Below are 20654 nucleotides of genomic sequence, written 5' to 3' on the forward strand. Positions count from 1 at the left end.
CATGACTTACCTTAGTGTGCCCAAACCTGTACTGCTGGTGGTCGATCTCCAGAGAACCTAGCAGTTTCTCTGCTCCTTTCTTGCTGTCTATGAACTGTCCCTCAGGGATAGCTGTAGGGTTTAAGATACGATATCTGCAGGATCACAGAAGGAGGTATTTAAAAATTAAACAAGCAGGTGTTGCAGTGAATTTTGGTAATATTTTTCCTTCCCTTAAAGGTGCCATCGAATTGAAAATTTAATTTACCTCGGCATAGTTGAATAACAAGAGTTCAGTACATGGAAATGATGTACAGTGAGTTTCCTCCTTCTTATGTAAATCTCATTTGTTTAAAAGACCTCTGAAGAACAGGCAAATCTCAACATAACACCGGCTGTTAGGTAACAGTCGGGATCATTAATATGTACGCCCCAATATTTGCATATGCCAGCCCATGATCGAGGCATTACACAAGGGCAGCCAGTATTAACGTCTGGATCTGTGCACAGCTGAATCATCAGACTAGGTAAGCAAGCAAGGACAACAGCGAAAAATGGCAGATGGAGCAATAATAACTGACATGATCCATGATAACATGATATTTTTAGTGATATTTGTAAATTGTCTTTCTAAATGTTTCGTTAGCATGTTGCTAATGTACTGTTAAATGTGGTTAAAGTCACCATCGTTTATTACTGTATTCAAGGAGACAACAGCCGTCGCTATTTTAATTTTTAAACACTTGCAGTCTGTATAATTCATAAACACAACTTCATTCTTTATAAATCTCTCCAACAGTGTAGCATTAGCCGTTAGCCACGGAGCACTATCAAACTCATTCAGAATCAAATGTAAACATCAAAATAAACACTGTACTTACGGGATTAGACATGCTGCATGACGAACACTTTGTAAAGATCCATTTTGAGGGTTACATTAGCTGTGTGAACTTTGTTTATGCAGTGATAGAGTCGAGAGCTCGGGAGGGGGCGGAGAGCGTGAGCAATTAAAGGGGCCGCAGCCTGAATCGGCGCATTTCTAATTATGCCTCAAAATAGGCAGTTAAAAAATTTATTTAAAAAAAATCTATGAGGTATTTTGAGCTGAAACTTCACAGACACATTCAGGGGACACCTTAGACTTATATTACATCTTGTAAAAAAACGTTTGATGGCACCTTTAACTCATGGTACCTCTGTTTAAAGTCCCCATAGAGGATTCTGTTGGGGAAGCCCTTCCTGCAGATCCTAATGCCTTCTAGTACACCGTTACAGCGCAGTTGGTGCATAACCAAAGGGTTCTCCATTGCGCCAGGAGTCTTTGTTTCATTGGGGATGATGCACCGTACAAAGTGAGGATGTGTTGATCTCAGGTTTGTCATTAGCTTGTTAAGATTTTCCTGTAAAGAATCACTTGTTAGCAAATTTTTACTAGGATAGAACAAATAGTTTTTAGATATTAACAGGCATCGACATACCCTGTGAAGTGCAGACACTGTCTGGAAAGATGACCCTTTCTTCTTCTTTTCTTTTTTTCCACTTGCACTGTCAGCTGGAAAAAAATAATTTAAATGTTTGATTCAGTGTGGACACTGGACACTATGGATTTATAGCTTGATTTTCACGTTGTATAACCTCGCATTACTTAAATTAGATGGTACTTTATTTTTGAAAAGACATTACAAACTCACCTGCATCTGCACTTGAGTAGTTGGCAAACAATAAAGCTAACAATTTCAGTGAAGATTTCTGGTACAGTCCAACCACAGTTTCATTGAGGGGGTCCTTATTCTTTACCAGCCAGTTGTTGATGTTGTAATCCACTATACCAGCATAGTGAACCAGGGCAAAGTGAGCCTCTGGTTTGCCCTTCACAAGCCTGGGTTTCTGGAAGTTGTTTGATTTCCCAAGGTGGTTGTCATAAAGCTTTGCTTTAAAGGTTGTATCACTGGCTTTGGGGAACATGCATTCCTCTTCAAGGATCGACATGATGCCCATAGGCTGAAAGAATCAGGAATATGGGAAAAATGTTGATGTCAAAGAAACGCATATACTTGTGGTAATTAAAACTTGTTGTAGAAATGATTGGTGACTCACTTTCTCAATGAGATCGATGCAGGCCTGTAAATCCATGCCAAAGTCAATGAACTCCCATTCGATCCCTTCTTTCTTGTACTCCTCTTGTTCCAGCACAAACATGTGGTGGTTGAAAAACTGTTGCAGTTTCTCATTGGTAAAGTTGATGCAGAGTTGCTCAAAGGTGTTGAACTACACATGAATTTGTAAAAGCGTAATTATAGTAACAGTTTTATGTATGAAAAATATAGAAATTTGAAATTCTGAGGTATCATTTGTGTGTTAAGCTAAGCATTCAGTACTCACATCAAAGATCTCAAAGCCAGCAATATCCAACACTCCAATGAAGTACTGGCGAGGCTGCCTTGTCTCCAGAGACTGGTTGATTCTCACTACCATCCAGAGAAACATTTTCTCATACACTGATTTTGATAAGGCTCCGATAGAATAGTTGACCTGAAATAACCAGCGCATAAAAGTTTTGTTTTGCTTTTTTGTTCTCTCGTTGTTGTCAGCTTGGATTAAGACTACTTACTTGCTGGACATTTTGTCCTTTGGTGACCCACTCATTTCCAACTTTGACCCTTGGATGGCAAAGACCCTTAATGAGGTCAGCAGAATTTAGACCCATTAGATATGCTGCTTTGTCAGCATCTGGAAATCAAGATTGAAATTACTGAAATGACTACCATGACTGAAATTAAGAAATTCACAGAAGTGATTTGAATTTACTGCATTTTGATAGAAGCTTTCATTCCTTACCTTCAGTTCCATCAGATTCTGCTTGTTCCTCTCGCTGCTTTTGCTTGAACTTCATGTTGCCGTAGTGCATAATGGCTCCAGTCAGTTTGTACACAGAGTTCTTTTCTTCTTGTGTGAAGCCCAATACATCAAAGGCGCTCTGTGAAAGTAGAAAGCTTTAATGCCTTAAGACATGAGTGTTATGTTTCCAAAGATCATTATGGTTTTATCCAGGTTCAATGACAAGAAAATTACATCGGTGGCAATTAGCTCCTCAGCATCATCAATGGAAGGAACTGTGGTCTCTCCCTGAGAGATGAATGCGTAGTCATAGGGGTTTGCTGTCACTAGTAGCATCTCTGTTTAAACAGTTTGAATAGAAGAGAGAGAGTACAAGATTACATTCAACTCCATCTAGGTTTTGTATTATTTATTGAGTATCTGAAGTTACTTCATTTGCTCACCAAGGATCTCAGGTTTTTTGTTGGACAAGATTTGATAGAAGATGTGATAGTCTCTCTCAGCCTTTAACTGAAAGGTCACACGAGACTTCTCCAGGAGATCTAGACAAATAGAAAGAACAGTTTTATAATGTACAAGTAATTCACTATATTTTGTAATTGCATTTTCACTCATTAAATAATAATTTAAGGGGCCGTTTACACCACACCATTTTAATCTAAAAATGGAAAATATTTTATGTGTTTTGGTCATTCATTTTCACGACAACAGAGTTTTGGGGACCTGAAAATGCAAACTTTTAAAAACGATTTTCAAAGTGCGAGTTTTTGAAAACTACAAAAATATGTGAACACGGTGATGTCATGTGCATGCTTATTACCTGTTGAACCTGATTTCTCCAAGTGCAACATGTTCTTGGATCAGTCAAACCAGTCAAATTTGAGGGACAAGTTTACAGCTTGTCAAGTCTAGGCTTACAACCAGGGTTAGATACTTCTACATCAGTGTTCTACATCATTTCCCTTTGATTTTAGGAATAACTTTTGAATATTGTTTAGGGGTAGGGATATGGTTAAGATTACATTTTTGGACAGGAATGACCCAGGAACGCATCTAACGCATCTAACGCATCTAACTCAAAATCAGGACATGCTACGTGTTCAGTCTATTGCCGCATAGTGTTTCTTTACAAAGTGACATCGCCAACTACTGGTCTGGCATGCATAATACAGCATTTTTAGTCATTTGAATCGTTTTGACAATGTTGTTGTCTGTACATAAAAAAAAGCAAAGGAAAAACGTTTCCATTTTTAGCACACCATTGTCATGTAAATGTACACTCGAATGGAATGATTTTGAAATGATGAAATGTTTGCAAAAAGAGAGCCATGACATACATGTTTCAATGTCAGCAGATGCCAGTTTCCCCCTTGTATCGAAGTGAATTCGAATAAATTTTCCCTAAAGAAAAATAGGTAGAACAGCCTCCTTACACAATGTTGCATAAAACTGACTCTGCAATTTTGATTTAGTACACGTTCACTTACAAATCTTGAGGAGTTGTCATTTCTGATGGTCTTAGCATTACCAAAGGCCTCCAATGCAGGGTTAGCCTGGATAATTTGATCCTCCAGGGTTCCCTAGATAAGGAGATCAAATCCCAGAAGAAGGTAAAAACATAAGGCATCTTTGTCAGCACATCTATATTTGTCCCTTTCTTAAAGTAGCACCTTGTTCTGAGCAGCCAAGTCCTTCTTCACTCCACTTGCTGCAATGCTGGCAAAGTACTGAATGACTCTTTTAGTATTCACAGTTTTCCCAGCACCAGACTCTCCACTAGGGTCATAAATATACACTATTATCATGAGAAATGATGATATGCCCACAGTGTCCAAACCGAGCATTCTTCAACTCAAAAAGTAAAATTCATCAGTGACATTAAAATTATTATATAATAGTTTTAGAGTCCACTTGAATTGTATGGACAAGAGCAGCCTGGACATTTTATAAGATATCTTTGTGGAAGAAGCAAAGTCATTTGACTTTCAACGACATGTTAGATGAGCAAGCATGAACTAAGTGGCAATATAGTGACTTTAAATGTGGTGTGCTTTGTAACTTACGTGATAAGAATAGACTGGTTTTCTCGGTCTGTTCAAGGACAGAATAACACAAATATCCATTTTTGTTTTGTTTTACTTATAAGTGCTGATATCATTAACTGCAAATTTTATCATTTTTGTTTTGTTGCTTATTTTTTGCATATTACCTGCCAGCATGTACTGGTAGGCGTTATCAGAGATGGAATAGATGTGAGGAGGAGCTTCACTCCTCTTCTTCCCTCTATAGGCTGTAACAACCTCCTGATTGTACACTGGCAGCCACTTGTAAGGGTTGACGGTGACACAGAACAGCCCTGAGTACGTCTGTGGAACAGAAGTGTTGGTAGAGTTTTTAACTAAAAGTATAAAAGTTTGGTTTCAGAGAAGCAGCGGAGATTCCTGTATACTCACATAGATCATCCATGCTGCATAGCGCTCTTTGAGGTTATACAGCACAGCAGGCTCATGGAGAAAAGTCAACATCGCCATGTCTTCAATTTTATCAAATTTGGGGGGATTCTGTTGCATAATATCACTCTCTTTGACAGTGACAGTCTATACAAATAAGGGATAAAGGATAAAGTTTAGAGTGGGTTTTTCCAAACAAAAACTCCAAGAAAAATCAATGCCAAATTAAATTGAATAAAAATGTAAAATTTTTAAAACACAAATGTATAAAATTAAAACATGAACCCTCAGAGGGTTCAGCTAACAACATGGCTTGTCAAAAAAAAAAATCCGGTTTAAATTATTCCTGACTAAGTACAATGCATTGTTCATTATGTAGCCTATTTTGAGACTTTGAGAAATGAAGCTGCCTTAAAACAAATGCAATCATATGTTAAATGTTTTGTAAATATATGTGTGCAAAAATGAGTTCAAACCAGTAATGATTTTGAATCATACTAAAATATTTAAATTACATAGTGGCTGATCAAATATTCACAAATGCCTTTTTTCCACACACTCATAAAAGATGGAAATCATGTTCTTTTTGCACTGACCTTCCCTCCCTGTGTCTCCACAGTGACTTTGTCACCATCTCGACTTATGATGCTGGCTTTAACAAACTCCTCCACTTGATCTGGTACAAAGCATTCCTTCTTTAAGTCGAATATTTTCGTTTGCGCCTCTAGACGCTCCCTGTCGGACTTCCGCAGGTAAGGAGCTGCGGCCCCAAAAACTGCCATTTCAGCATCACCCATTGTTAACCTTAAATTATATAAAAAGAAGGACTTGTGAACTAGAAAGAAGAACCAGAATGGATCAGTTCTTGCGTCAGTAACATAAATTTACCTATTAGGTTAATGACAGACAGCAGATGCAGATGGAGGCTCCGGGTGTTTGCGATTCCTCCTAAAATACAGAGAAAATGTACTCATAAAGTATAACACAAAAACAGTTCAGCATTAGCACAATATACATAGTCCTAGGAAAGAACGTACACACGAAAAACCACACAGGGACCGATGGACAGTATGCTGAGATTCAGCACAATAGCAGAGATGGGATTTATAACCTCGATTGCCCTAACCCTATAAGGCCAAGGACATCTGACCTGTGAGCCCCCTCCACATCAAACACACTAAACAAGCCAATCTTTCGGTGCCCTGGCACTCAGAGGTGCACCATTGTAAGAGTTCAGGCTGATGGCCAGGAATGCTGAATATCTTTTGTGTGAGTCACAGGAATACATATTCTCCATCTCTGATTCTTTGGCCCTTCACCTATCACTCACACATTAATTTATCTTGGCCCCTCTCTTATCTGTAGTTTTTTTTATGGTCCAGGACACTGTGTTTTAAAAGTGTGGGGGTCTGGCCTTTCCTTAGGACAGCATCCAATATGCTGATACTGTGGTTATATCAAGCCAAGTGCTTTAGTCTTTTAGTTTCCACCCCTCCCCTCTTGTGCCCCACCCTGTCAGCTGAACAGGCCCAACATCGGCTTTAAACTGCTGTACTCTAGAGAACACAAGGTCATATGGAATGCTCCCAGCACACGCCAAGCTATACAAGATGACATTTACTGCTCTCTATATTATTTACTGTAGCTAAAGCCATAATATGCCAGATTACTTCTCTTTTTATGTTACTACACTGCAGGGTTGGGCAAAATTCAGAATCTAAGAACTTGCTCCCTTTTATTTTACAGTTGGTCACACACAGGAAGTTAAATTAGAATGACAGGAACTTACTAAATTCATAGACTTTAAAGAAATTCAATACAGGTAATACATTGTGTTTTTCCATCCTGAAGTTAAAGGAATAGTCCACCAAAAAAAAATTTCAACATTTAAAACTAAAAACACGAAAACCCCAAGAGAACTGCAGGAGGACAGTCAGATTCTGCTAGAAATATCAATGCCAAAATAAATTGAAGAAATTTATCATTTTTTAAAACACAAATGTTTAAGATTAAAACATAAAATTAAAACATGAACACCCAGAGGGTTCAGCTAACCACAAGGCTTGGTTTTAAATAAATAATTATAAGAAATGTTTCTTGAGTACAGAAGAGGATTAGGGCCAAGCAATAATTCAAAAAATAAAACCATCTCGAGATTAAAATTGTTAATTTTGAGAAAAATGTCAAGATAAAATGTTGAGAACTTGTTAAATTACGAGAACAAATTTGTTAAATAATGAGAAAAATGTCGTTACATTTTGAGAAAAAATCGAGATAAAATGTTGAATAAAGTCATTAAATTATGAGAAAAAAGTTGTTAAATTACGAGTAAAAATTTGTTAAGTTACGAATTTGTTCTCATAATTTAACGACTTTTTTCTCAACATTTTATCTCGACTTTTTTCTCGAAATTTAACGAGTTTTTTCTCATAATTTTACGAGTTTATTCTCAACATGTTATCTCAACTTTTTTCTCGAAATTTAATGATTATTTTCTCGAAATTTAACAACTTTAATCTCGAGATGGTTTTATTTTTTATTATTGCTTGGCCTCTTCTGTACTTGAGCAGCAGATCAGCATATTAGAATGATTTCTGATGGATCATGTGACACTGAAGACTGGAGTAATGATGCTGAAAATTCAGCTTTGCCCTCAAAGGAATAAATTAGATATTATAATATATTAAAATAGTAAACATTTTTATTGTAATAATATTTCACATATTAATGTTTACTGTATGTTTTATCAAATAAATGCAGCACTGGGGTCTTTAACAAAAAAATCATTGGTAACAATTTACAATAAGGTTCATTAGTTAACTACATTAGTTAACGAACTAATTATGAACTGCACTTCTACAGCATTTATTAATCATTGTTAATGTCAATATTTACTAATACATTATTAAAATCAAGAGTTGTTGTTAACATTAGTTATTGCACTGTGACAACTGTATTTTCTATTAACTAACATTAACAAAGATTAACAAATACAAGAACAAATTTAGTGCTCATGGCTAGTTCATGTTAGGGATAGTTAAAGGGATAGTTCACCCAAAAATAATTTTTTTTTTTGAAGATATTTAGAAGAATGTCAGTTACCAAACATCTCGCCAGAAAAATAAATACTATGGTAGTCAATGGGGGACGAGATCCGTTTGGTTACTGACATTCTTCCAAATATCTTCCTTCATGTTCAGCAGAACAAAGAAATTCGTACAGGTTTGAAACTGCTTGAGGGTGAGTAAATGATGACAGAATTTTCATTTTTGGGTGAACTATCCCTTTAACTAATGTTAACAAATGAATCTTGTCGTAAAGTGTTACCAAAATGTTTACCCCAAACATTGAAACAGAATCGTAGTCATTTGCATGCTTTCTTAAAGAAACTGTTTCGACATTACAAAATCCGGTATCCTAAATGTTGCATTTTCATTGTTTTGTCTTGATACTGACAAAGATGTGCATTTAAACATAGAAGAGCTTCATAAGAGGCAATAGTATATGGTGTCCAATGATATGGCGGCAGACGGGGATGCTGATGGTTCTTGTTAGGGCAGATTATCAGGGGTCGTCACTAATGCAGCAGATTCCCAGCCAACTCGGAGTGTTCACCATAGAGACCTTTCAACACCTTGTCATGTTCCTGTCACTGCAGAACAGTGGTCATGACATTTATTATGGCTAAACTCATATGGGTTGGATCTGTCACCTGTGGGACTTGCACACAGTTATTGTACCAATACTGGACATCCATCTGAACTGACTCTTAAACAGGTACTGTTTTAATATTCATCTTTAAATAATTGAAAAATGGCTAACACTTTTCAATAAGGTTAATGGGTTAGTTCACCCAAAAATTAAAATTCTGTCATTAATTACACATATCCTTCTACACCCGCAAGATCTTTGTTCATCTTCAGAACACAAATTAAGATATTTTTTGATGAGATCCGATGGATCAGTGAGGCCTCCATGGCCAGCAAGTTAATTTAGTACTTTTCTGGGCCTTTGAAAGTGTAAAGTTATATTTAAAACAGTTCATGTGAGTTCAGTGGTTCTACATTAATATTATAAAGCGACGAAAATACTTTTAAAAAAATCAACTTTTCAACAATATCTAGTAATAAGATAATAACTATAAAACTTAATAAAAAGTAATGTTTAATATTGCTTGATTTTAACTATTTTATGTTAATCTTTACAATCTTACTACAAAGTTTTACCAAACCAAGACTTTGATTAGGCCTACCTATGTTTTTTAAAAAGGAATCGCAACATGTAAGCACCCTCATCATTCCAGCTTCAAAGAGAGACAGCTGAGATTAAAGTAGTTACTGAAAGGTTTCTGATAGATTTAAGAAAGGATAACAAGGTGCTATATGTAATATACATTTGGTGGCAATTAGCCATAGGAGTATTCTGCTTTCCTCATTCCTGAGAGGTCTCACAGTCACACCATTCCCCAAACAAGCACACAGTCACAACAGACTACTTATACATGGCCGTTAAACAGTCCTAATGCTCCAAACAAAAAGTAACAGGATAGCAGGTTGTCATAACAATGTTGACCCCTTATTTAATAAACAGGATGTCTGAGAGCAGTGCTTGAATAGTGTGAATGTCCTTTATTATCACTTTGTCTGTTGAACTCTTAATAAAGATCTACATCAAGTTCTTTAATAAAAAGTGGCATCTGAGGTATACACCATATTTGCAACATTAGATAAATACTAATAAACAGTATATAGACAGATATACCAATAGAAGTGACCTTAGCACAACCCCAAATTTACACTTTGATACAGGATTGTCAATAAACCGAATGAAAATATTCCTCTTTAATTGGATACTCTCATCTTGAAAGTTCAGTATTTGAGACAATGCTTTTAAGTGCCTCGTGACCGATTTGGCATGACGCTTGTCAGTGCGTCTGTATCATCACCGACTGAATGGATTTAGCAGTTATTCCAACCCAGTGGCGGGACGAAGCACACCCAGCCATGCAGCTGCCCTGGATGTCAATCAAAGCTTTAGCAGAGGATTAACGGTAAGAGCCAGAGATGACTGTGATCTTCAGTCAAGAGAACAGACAACATATTTTATCTGGGTATTATAAGAACCTATTAAAAGGTTAAATGTAGTTATGAAGCAAAATGGTCTCCAATCATCTTGTTAATAGTATAAGCCTTGAGCTTTGCACCCTACGAAGTGATCAACAGTGGAGAATTTTATGAAAACAGGCCAGTTATAGTGGATTTATTACAGTACTGGTGCAAATTTGCATGTGCTGATTATACAAAATGTTTACAGGCCAAGAATATGATACAAAAATAAAGGTGAAAGGTCTGTAATTGGTATTTTATGAGCATTAGACTGTGGGATGGGTTGTTTCATACTGTATAACTACAGGATGGTTTAAAGGTACTATTGTGTGGCTATTTAAAGTGTAAAGGCAGCTGATAAACTGCAGACATGCTGTTCATTCTATGAGAATGACACAATGACTCCAGCCATTCTCAAGGGCCCATTTTAAATGTGTCATATTTTAAGAGTCAGTGAATGTCTGGGGTGTCAGTAATTCGTATTTGTGCATACTTGTATTTTATTTATTTTTTTCAGCAATTCCTGATCTGAATTTTCAGTTTACCCAATGAAATGATGATTATTACTAAAGGATTAGTTCACTTTCAAATATAAATTAGCCCAAGCTTTACTCACCCTCAAGACATCCTAGGTGTATATGACTTTCTTCTTTCTGATGAAAACAATCAGAGAAATATTAATAAATATCCTGACGCATCCAAGCTTTATAATGGCAGTGAATGGGGGTCTCTATGAGTTGAAGAAAGTGCTTCCATCTACATCCATCCATCATAAATGTGTACTCCACACGGCTCCAGGGGGTTAAAGGCCTTCTGAAGCGAAACGATGCGTTTGTGTAAAACATATTTAAAGACTTATGAAGTAAAATATCCAGCTTCCGCCAGACCGCCTTCCATATTCAACGTAGGAAGAAAGGGAGCGTTACCAGGTGACAGGTTACCCCGCTAGAAATTTTACGTTCCCAGGACATTTTCAGAACGTCCACTGGTGTTAAGGATGTTGTCTAGTAACGTTCTCAGTACATTCAGAGACGGTCACGATGTGGAGTTCTTTTAACGGTTGGGGGACGTTATTTGGTGGACCTTCAGGGAACATTCAGGACGTTCTGAGAATGTTTAGGGGACTATTACTATAGGATGTTCTGTTAACTTCTCAAATGTCCTCTTTGTAACGTTCTCGCACGACCATAAAATAACCAAAATAGAACGTCCCCCTAAACTTATATCAGGAACGTTATTAAATGACCGACAGAGGACCGTGTGGGAACATTCAGTAAATGTCCCAAATATCCTCTTTGTAACATTCTCATGTGACCATAAAATTAACCAAATTGGAATGTCCTCCTAAAATCATATAAGGAACCTTGAATTGCAGCACTTTCATTACCAAAAGAGAACATTTTAGGAATGTTCTGTAAAGGTTCAGAATTTTCGTTATCTTTAGAGAACTTTTAGGGAATGTTGCACAAGGTCACTAGAACGTCGCCTTCTGCGTGGGTGTTTTATAGAAAATAATCAAGTTTGCTTTAGTTGAGCTCTTGACATTTTAACATTACATTTTCTCTGGCTGCTTTAACTGTGTTTCCAAAACATGCTTGTTATAGCAAAAATTGCAAGAGAAATTCTGATCAGATTAAAGGTGCCCTAGAAAACTTTTTCACAAGATGTAATAGAAGTCTAAGGTGTCCCTTGAATGTGTCTGTGAAGTTTCAGCTCAAAATACTCCATAGATTTTTTTTAATTACATTTTTCAACTGCCTATTTTGGGACATCATTAAATATGCGCCGATTCAGGTTTCTTCCCCTTTAAATGCTTGCCCTCCCCACCCCCAAGCTCGCGACTCTGGCGACTCTATAATACATTGCATAAACAAAGTTCACACAGCTAATATAACCCTCAAAATGGATCTTTACAAAGTATTCGTCATGCTGCATGCATGCATCAGATCATGTGAGTACAGTATTTATTTGGATGTTTATATTTGATTTTGAATGAATTTGAGGCTGTGCTCCGTGGCTAAAGCTAACATTACACACTGTTGGAGAGATTTATAAAGAATGAAGTTGTGTTTATGAATTATACAGACTGCAAGTGTTTAAAAAATGAAAATAACGACGACTCTTGTCTCCGTGAATACAGTAAGAAACGATGGTAACTTTAACCACATTTAACAGTACATTAGCAAAATGCTAACAAAACATTTAGAAAGAAAATTTACAAAAATTACTGAAAATATCATGATATCATGGATCATGTCAGTTATTATTGCTCCATCTGTTGTCCTTGCTGGCTTACCTGCATAAAGTCTGATGATTCAGCTGTGCACAGATCCAGACGTTAATACTGGCTGCCCTTGTCTAATGCCTTGAACATGGGCTGGCATATGCAAATATTGGGGGTGTACATAATAATAATCCCAACTGTTATGTAACAGTCGGTGTTATGTTGAGATTCGCCTGTTCTTCGGAGGTCTTTTAAACAAATACATAAGAAGGAGGAAACTGGTGTTTGAGACTCACTGTATGTCTTTTCCATGTACTGAACTCTTGTTATTCAACTATGCCAAGGTAAATTCAATTTTTAATTCTATGGCACCTTTAATTTGGTTATTTAGTGATGGTGATTCAATCATCATGGAGTGTCCTGATTCACTGATCCTCTACAGAGAGTGTGTTAACTGTTAGTTCTGCATTAATTACAGGTAAGTTTTCCTTCTTTTTTTTAATTCATTATTCTGACATAGTTTTGAGACTCACACAGACATCATGAATCAGTCTATGAACCTCAACAATGGTGACAATAAACAAAAATATTTTTTGTGACTTTAGTAGCTTGTTTCATGATGCTCAGAACTGATCTGTTTTTCTGAAAATTGTGTCACCATTGTTGAGGTTCATACGCAGAATCTTGATGTCTGTGTTAATCTACATGAGCCTGTGAATTTCTGCACAATGATAAAAATTTTTGAAATATCAAAGCAAGACAGGATATTATGCATTATCATAGGAGTGTGACAACATGAAAGAAATACAATATTCAGAGATCAGTGATTAAGACAGCTTAATGATGAATCATCAACAATGAGCAACCAAATCCATTTGATGAGATTTTTGAATTTCAATTAAGAATCAATTGAAGATTGAAAATTTTAAGTTAAAACATCAAGGGTCAGGAGCCCAGCTAAAGCAAGCGCCTACCTTACGGTGACATTTATAAATTTTAATAAAACATCAACACCTCATTTAGAAGTTTTGTATGAAAGTAATAAAGTCAGAGTGGTTTGTGATAAGTGAAGATGCGGAGATCCAGAGAGATCTGTTAGTGTTTAATGTCCTGTTATCTGAGTTTTGTGAGGTTACCATTGTGCTGGAGAGTAGCGCCTGTGCTTCAGTCAGTGATGATCCAGAGACACTGACGTTCTGCTGCATGTTGCTTTATTTAAAGACCGTAACTGTGTAGTTGCTGATGCAGTGATACAGCAGCTACATTAGCGCATACATGTCAGCTAATGACTTAGTACAAGATTTTTGCATTTCACAGAAAAAATTTCATAATAATAATCCAGGAAATGCCTGTAAATAAGTTTTTTTTGAACAGCCATTTGTGTTAGTCAATTTAGCTCAAATTTTCAATTAAATATTTTGACAAGGGCAGCAGGGACGTTCTGAGAACATTTCCAAATAAAAGAGAACGTCCTGAATGTTCTGTGAAGGTCAGCCAAATAATGTCCCCCAAATCTTAAAAGAACTCCACATCGTGACCCTCTCTGAACGTATTGGAAACATTACTAGGAAACATCCTTAACACCAGTGGGGACGTTCTGAGAATGTTCTGGGAACGTAAAATTTCTAGCGGGGGAAGCATTAGTCTTTAGATTTCATTATCATCCATTCAAAAGAGGAAACTTAGGAATAATTCTGTTCTGTAATATAGACAGGGCCATGGAACATATACTGCAGTGCATTGAATTATAAGCAGAGTGTCGTTCTTGTTTTGTAAAGAAATATTACAAAAGAAAACAGTGGTATAATGCTACATGATGTTAGTGTTTTTAGGTCGATGTTTTATAAGTGACAAAGTGCATTTGTTGATTGAAACCTTTGCTATGTTCTGGAAGAATGAGTTGATTTGAGACATGAATAAAGTGTTTTGGTAGTTTTAGTGCATTAACTAAACTTAAGTTAACTGCTGTGCCAAGATGAAAGCTGGTTAAGAGAACTGTGTGAAGAGTTTTTAAAAAGGTGACGTAAGTATTGAGAAATGTGTCCTAGTTATTTAAAAAAAAAAAAAAAAAAAAAAAAAACTGTAATAATAAATCTTATTTTTAAAGATATTCTAACTTCATACAGCCAGATTTAAAATTTTACTTGAATCTTGTGAAACCTCAATTCAAGAACCAGGGGGCGTCATTGCCTAAGATACCATGATCAGGGGGTTGAAGAGAGTTTTTTTTTTTTTTATTCCTTTAAAGCGCCTCCTTCTGGTAAACAGTTGAATCCACTGAGCACAAGCTGAAAACAGGGTAATTAAGCACACGTTCTTTTCACTAAATCTGTTGTACAAAAACATACACATGTATTTAAAATAATAAAGTTTTCTGTGAGGGTTGTTTTTAGGGGTAGGGGATATTAATATAGTTTGATCACATGTACAGTATAAAAATCATTATGTCCATGTAAAGTCCCCATAATACATGGAAACCCCTTCTCTCTCTCTCTCTCTCTCTCTCTCTCTCTCTCTCTCTCTCTCTCTCTCTCTCTTTGTGTGTGTTCTTGTATACATGGTTTATGAGGACACAAATGTATATAATGACATGGGTATTACAACTTAAACATGGTTTATGAGGACACTTCCTTTGTCCTAGTAAACTAAATGGCTTAAAAAACATACTAAGTGGAATAAAATAAAATAAATGCAGACAGTTTTCTGTGATGGGTACACTATAAAAAAAATCCCAGTAAAATTTACGGTAAAAAAAAACGGCAGCTGTGGTTGCCAGAACTTTACCGTAAAAAATACAGTAGCAACGTAAAAAAAATCTGTTATATTTACGGTAAAACAATGTATTTCATTAACTGATATAATGTTAATTTACCAACCTAGTGAAGTACTAATATCTGTTTTGTAACTTTATAATACACTGACAGTCACCAAACACAGTGGTGATAAAAATCACATGATGAATCAAAGTTCATCACAAGCAGATTTTCCACAAGCTGAGAATGACAGCACTAACATATAGAAGGTGCACACAGTGTCATTCACACACACACTAAACACCATCATGGTAACATGCATGAAATTTTAAAAATGCAATAAACATTAATTTAACAACATTAGATGTAACATAAAACCCTAATGTACATAACTGATTAGAAAAAATGAGAAAAACTAAGAAGAAACAGAGTTTTTTCAACGAAAATATATCAAATGTGAAGTGTCACGCAGGGAATTGTGGGAATGTCAATTTACGGTTTTTCACTGTAAATTTTACAATGAATTGTTATTTTTCACTTCCAAAAATGGTGAATTTAACAGTATTTTACCGTAAAATTACATTTAATGAACCGTTAGATCTATTACAGTTATTCACCGTATATAGTACGGAAACTTTTCTGTAAACCAATTGACAGTTTTTCACCGCAGCATTTTTACAGTCTTTTACTGTTAAAATCAAGGTCATTTTTTGCAGTGTAGGTTTAGGAGTAGGAGTAGTGTAAGGGGATAGAATATACAGATTGCACATTATAAAAACCATTACATCTATGGAGAAGTGTGTGTGTGTCATTTGAAATCTTCAACCTGATGATCAACTTAACATCATATAGGTTATTGATTCTTGGCTTAAATATGGACTTTAGTCAGGGTAGCACATACTTAATTTTTCACCGGAATGAAAACAAGGCTAGACGTACAGTTTGTTAAATGGATTGTTATTTAACTATATGCAAATTGTTTGGCTGATGAAACATCTTTATTAGAAAACACTTTCAGTTGACAGAAACTCCATTAAACAGTTTTGAAAGTTGTAATTTTTTAAAAGGACATGTAGTACCTATCCCTCGCAGCCCTGTTTCCATTTGTGTAAAAATTCAATGGGGTCTGCCACAAGGTCTATAGCTTGCTTTGCTTTAATTGTTCCATTTACAATCTTCATCTAAACATGAACTAAAAACTACTATCTAATCATATAAAACCCTTTATATTGTGGAAATATGGCTGTGTCTTGAATTTTATATGAAAAACAGTAGGAGAGGAATACTTTTATTTACAGGAACAATTCACCAGTGTGTATACACTGCATGCTTTTAAAACACACACCAAAGACACTACATTTATCTTAATATGGAGCTAATTAAAGAAAGCCTGGGAGAGAGAGAGCAGACTGGTGTTTGGAAGAGCCAGAGAAGATAATGCAGTTGGTGCAGACAGTGGAGGCCATAAAGGGACTCAATGATTGACAGAGACAGGCAGCACCAACTGCTGAATCTAAGAATGGAGAAAGCAGCAGAGAGGGATGAAAATACAGTACAAAGGTTAGAGCTAAATATAGATGAATTGAAAAGCACCCCTGTACCCTACTGTAATAGAATTTACTGACATTTATACAGCAGTGAACCACTGACATTTTAAGAGCATTACTTTACACTCATCCTTTGAAAAAGAGCACTAAAATGTTTCACTGAAATGTTCAACGGTTAATCACATTCACATTATCTGTTGTGAACATTAACATTTGTAATGTTTCATTGTCAATTCACATTTTTCATTTTGTTTTTTTGAGCAACAATCTTTACTAACGACAATACAGTGACAGAGCATTTTCACACAGAACTGTGTAATTGCAACATGACACCCGCCAACACGAATGTACAGAAGGCGACAACATTTCTTTTTCTGTTCTGAGGGGGTGGGGAGCGAGTGGGCCATGTGAAAGGTGCAAGAGACCCTCTGTTCGAGCAGTTGTGCTGCTAGAGAAATGACGGATTCAAAGAACATGGAAATCAGGAATGAACAGGATTTTCTTTCTCTTGGACGCAAGGAGTAAACGGAAGTTGTTGGCTGCAAGCACATAAAGGGGGAGTGCTCACAGATTTCCGGAAAGATACAGATCAGAGGAGAGATAGGCTGTGAAAATCTCCTGAAGGTTAGAGGACACCGATTTTAAGAAGAGGAAACTGCTAAAGTACATGCCATTTTATACCTCGATTAAATGCATCAATATATGTGACTAACTACAGAAGCATATCTAATACGTGCGTTGCTAGAAAAGTGATTCCAGTGAATGAGAACATCCTATTGCAAACGGTCAATTGGAAAAGACATTTGAATTTATCATTGGACATGCTTACTGTTTAATAACTGTATTTTTTTTACATTACAATAATAGAATTTTTGCAACTCTGACACATTGCAGCTGTCAAGTTTTTGTAGGATTTCTGAGAGAAACTCTAACAACAACCAATCCATATTAACTGTAATTCGCTGGTGTGCTTAAGGAAAATACAGATGTTTCTAAACTCTATCCTTGTGGTCATTACTGACCTGGCAGCTGGACTTCTTGGCAACTCATCATTTCGACGTCATTTTCATTTGTTGCTGTCAGCATTACTTTTGTTTGGTCCCCTCCTGAATCTATGGGTTTCCCATTATAGTGTGTTTGCAAAGAGGACTCACTTTCTCTACAGGTAAGCTGTACAAATGCAAATATGTGCAAATGAATGTCATTAAAATTCAGGTCCCACTTTATTAAGTGGCTTTAACTAATGTACTTACATCAAAAAATAAGTACAATGTACTTATTGGGTTCATATTGAATTGCAAAACACTTTTGCTGATATTGAGGTGGATACGGGTAAGGTTAGGGACAGGTTTGGTGGTATGGGTAGGTTTAAGGGTGGGGTAAGGTGTAAGAAATTAATTACAGATGTAATTACATGCAGGTGTTTTTAAAATATAAGTACAATGTAAAAACATGCATGTACACAATAAGTGCATTGTATCAAATGATTAATTTAAATGTAAGTACACAGTAGTTAAGGCCACTTAATATAAAGTAGGACCAAAATTCAATAATTCAATTATGCAATATGACACTAGCAAGCATGCTGGGTGTCCTGCGGCCTTGTGCCAATCACAACAGCATGATTGTGACATTGTTTTACACAACAGTTCAATAAATAAGAAGTTAATATTGAGTAACTTATATTTTAGAAACTATATTGCCTATTCTTTTTGTCTATTTTTGCTCCGCAAGCAAAGATATTTCCAAAAGAATGCATAGCAAAACCAAACCATCACGTTTCCGTGCAACGCGTAGTAGCCTAATAGTGTTTCTGAACGAATCAGTGTTGAGTAAATGATTCAATGACTCACGCATTCAATAAGTAAATGATTCAAGACAGCTGCACCTATACTATGAATAGTTATAATAATAATAATTCATTTAAATTACTGGATAACTTCAGAACCAAAGTGTTAAAAATACAACCCCATCACAATCTCACAACCCCTTTATGATTAAAGAAGTAACGGGGTTGAGTGTGACGGGGTTGTGATTTTTTGCTCAAAATGGCCACTGCTCTACATGCAGTGAATGACAGGAGAGCACAGGCATGCATGATATTAGGAAATCATGTATATTGTTGAAATAACAAAGATCATTTTCACAAGTAATAGTTTTCTATCTTTATTTGATGTAACAGGGTTGAGTCGTTGAGCTTGACAACCACAATATAAATAAGTTATAGTTATAAAAGAAGGTAACTTACCCGTGTCTGCACACAATGTTGTTAAGAAGACATCTATGATGTCATTTCCTGTTATTGATGTCACATAAGTATCAGCTCATTGTTTTTATGGGGGAGAATGATTTGTGTAACAGGGTTGAGGGGTTGCTGAGGTACGGAACTATAATAATGTGATTTTAATGAATAATCATGAAATTACTTTTTTTTTTAAAGAAAAAAAAAGCACAGATAGATAATGGGAATGGGAAAATGCATAGACTTAGTTCTAATTTTATTATTCATATCCCAAGTACACTTTCATTGAAGGCCATGAGGGACATGACAAAATAGCTGGTGTCAACTGAACAAACAAGATAATTTCTAATATAAAGATCAAATGTATGTCATGTTTTTTAAACTTTTATTAAAGGAGAAGATTTGAATCATACCGGCTTCGTGGAATGACTCACTTATTTTACTTACTTTGCAACCTTTAAAAGGTGTGTTTTATATAATATGAATTTCTAACTACAGGCACAGGCCACCCATCAAAAAAGTGTACTTGATGCTCTTTTTGGTACTGTTATGGATATATAAATTGTCACAAGCTGCATATGTAATAAAGAACTGCTTCAACACTTACAATTACACTTGCTAATGAGTGAAAACAGAATGTAGGAAACAAGACACTGTGCTCAATATTAATAGAGTAATATGTCATTCACCATTCATTTTTAGGGTTTTCCTGCGCTCAGGCTGGGGCTGGACCTGCATCTTTGTTGGCTCTTTTGTCTTCGCCCTCTCTTTCTCAGTTCGTCGCTCACTCACACTTTCTCTGCGACACCTTTCTCGGCTAGCTGTGGCAGGGGGATTGTGGCTGGGCTTCCGCAAACTGCTTTGTCTGTTGGAGAATGCCACCGGGAGCTGTTACGAGCCCCTCAGCTCCACTCTTGAAGTGGCTTCAGGGACCAATGGAGATGGCCAACCTTTACTGCTTTTACGGGAAGGTGAAACAAAGGAGGCCTGCGTCCACTCTGGCATGTTGTGGCGTGGCTATGAAGTATCTGAAGATGCCCTCCTGCTGTGTTTGTGCTGCCTGCTTCTAGCTGAAGAGACTGCAGTATTTGGGCCCTACCTTAACCTGGGTGGACCCTCTGAAGCCCCGCTGCGCATCCTCTTCCTGTTCTGTGTCCTGCTGTTGAGTCTCTGGATGTTCCTGCTGCTCTGTCTGCTGGCTTACTTCCCACAATTTCCTACTCAGCTTCTGGGAGGTGCTCTGGGTTGTTTGAGCTGGAGAGCATTATATCAGGGCTGGTATCGACTTGGACCTAGTTGGTACTGCCCTGGGAGGCCAGGGGTGGGACTTTTGTCTACACAGAGCAAACAGGATGAGACATCTGAGCCACTGTGTGAAAATAATGCTAAAGAGATCAACTAGAAAAAGGCTTGAAGAATTAAAGCTTGGCTGAATTATATGTAGTTCTGTATTATACCAGTGAAACCTACAGGATATACAGCCAAATCTCTTGTCAATACAAAATTAATGTATATT

The 20654-nt window shown here is 36.5% G+C and overlaps 2 protein-coding genes across 2 annotated transcripts in view; one reads left to right on the top strand and one right to left on the bottom strand.

The window, feature by feature from the left end:
- LOC137003783 (uncharacterized) overlaps window positions 1–6401 on the bottom strand; it is a 28501-nt gene extending 22100 nt beyond the window's left edge. Inside the window, exons 1-19 of the mRNA XM_067364066.1 lie at window positions 6305–6401; window positions 6156–6215; window positions 5864–6071; window positions 5271–5414; window positions 5027–5183; window positions 4881–4908; window positions 4488–4593; window positions 4305–4397; window positions 4155–4218; window positions 3261–3359; window positions 3052–3155; window positions 2818–2956; window positions 2591–2709; window positions 2362–2511; window positions 2077–2247; window positions 1671–1980; window positions 1458–1531; window positions 1174–1379; window positions 11–134 (exon numbers count right to left, since the gene is read on the bottom strand). Of these exons, the coding sequence (XP_067220167.1) occupies window positions 11–134; window positions 1174–1379; window positions 1458–1531; window positions 1671–1980; window positions 2077–2247; window positions 2362–2511; window positions 2591–2709; window positions 2818–2956; window positions 3052–3155; window positions 3261–3359; window positions 4155–4218; window positions 4305–4397; window positions 4488–4593; window positions 4881–4908; window positions 5027–5183; window positions 5271–5414; window positions 5864–6064 (2289 nt within the window). The 5' untranslated portion in view covers window positions 6065–6071; window positions 6156–6215; window positions 6305–6401. The remainder of the gene's footprint in view (window positions 1–10; window positions 135–1173; window positions 1380–1457; window positions 1532–1670; window positions 1981–2076; window positions 2248–2361; window positions 2512–2590; window positions 2710–2817; window positions 2957–3051; window positions 3156–3260; window positions 3360–4154; window positions 4219–4304; window positions 4398–4487; window positions 4594–4880; window positions 4909–5026; window positions 5184–5270; window positions 5415–5863; window positions 6072–6155; window positions 6216–6304) is intronic.
- A 10538-nt stretch (window positions 6402–16939) lies between these two features.
- fitm1l (fat storage inducing transmembrane protein 1, like) lies at window positions 16940–20623 on the top strand. Its single transcript, XM_067363154.1, has 2 exons — window positions 16940–18061; window positions 19841–20623. The coding sequence occupies exons 1-2, from the start codon at window positions 17883–17885 to the stop codon at window positions 20538–20540; spliced, it is 879 nt and encodes a 292-aa protein (XP_067219255.1). The 5' UTR covers window positions 16940–17882; the 3' UTR covers window positions 20541–20623.
- Window positions 20624–20654: the final 31 nt, after the last annotated feature.

This window comes from Chanodichthys erythropterus, chromosome 16, assembly GCF_024489055.1.
Source record: "Chanodichthys erythropterus isolate Z2021 chromosome 16, ASM2448905v1, whole genome shotgun sequence".
Taxonomy (NCBI): Eukaryota; Metazoa; Chordata; class Actinopteri; order Cypriniformes; family Xenocyprididae; genus Chanodichthys; species Chanodichthys erythropterus.

Coding starts and splice junctions, on each gene's coding strand:
- fitm1l (XM_067363154.1), top strand. CDS start 17,883: ATGTTTCTAAACTCTATCCTTGTGGTCATTACTGACCTGGCAGCTGGA. Junction 18,062..19,840: donor AGGACTCACTTTCTCTACAG/GTAAGCTGTACA, acceptor ATTCATTTTTAG/GGTTTTCCTGCGCTCAGGCT.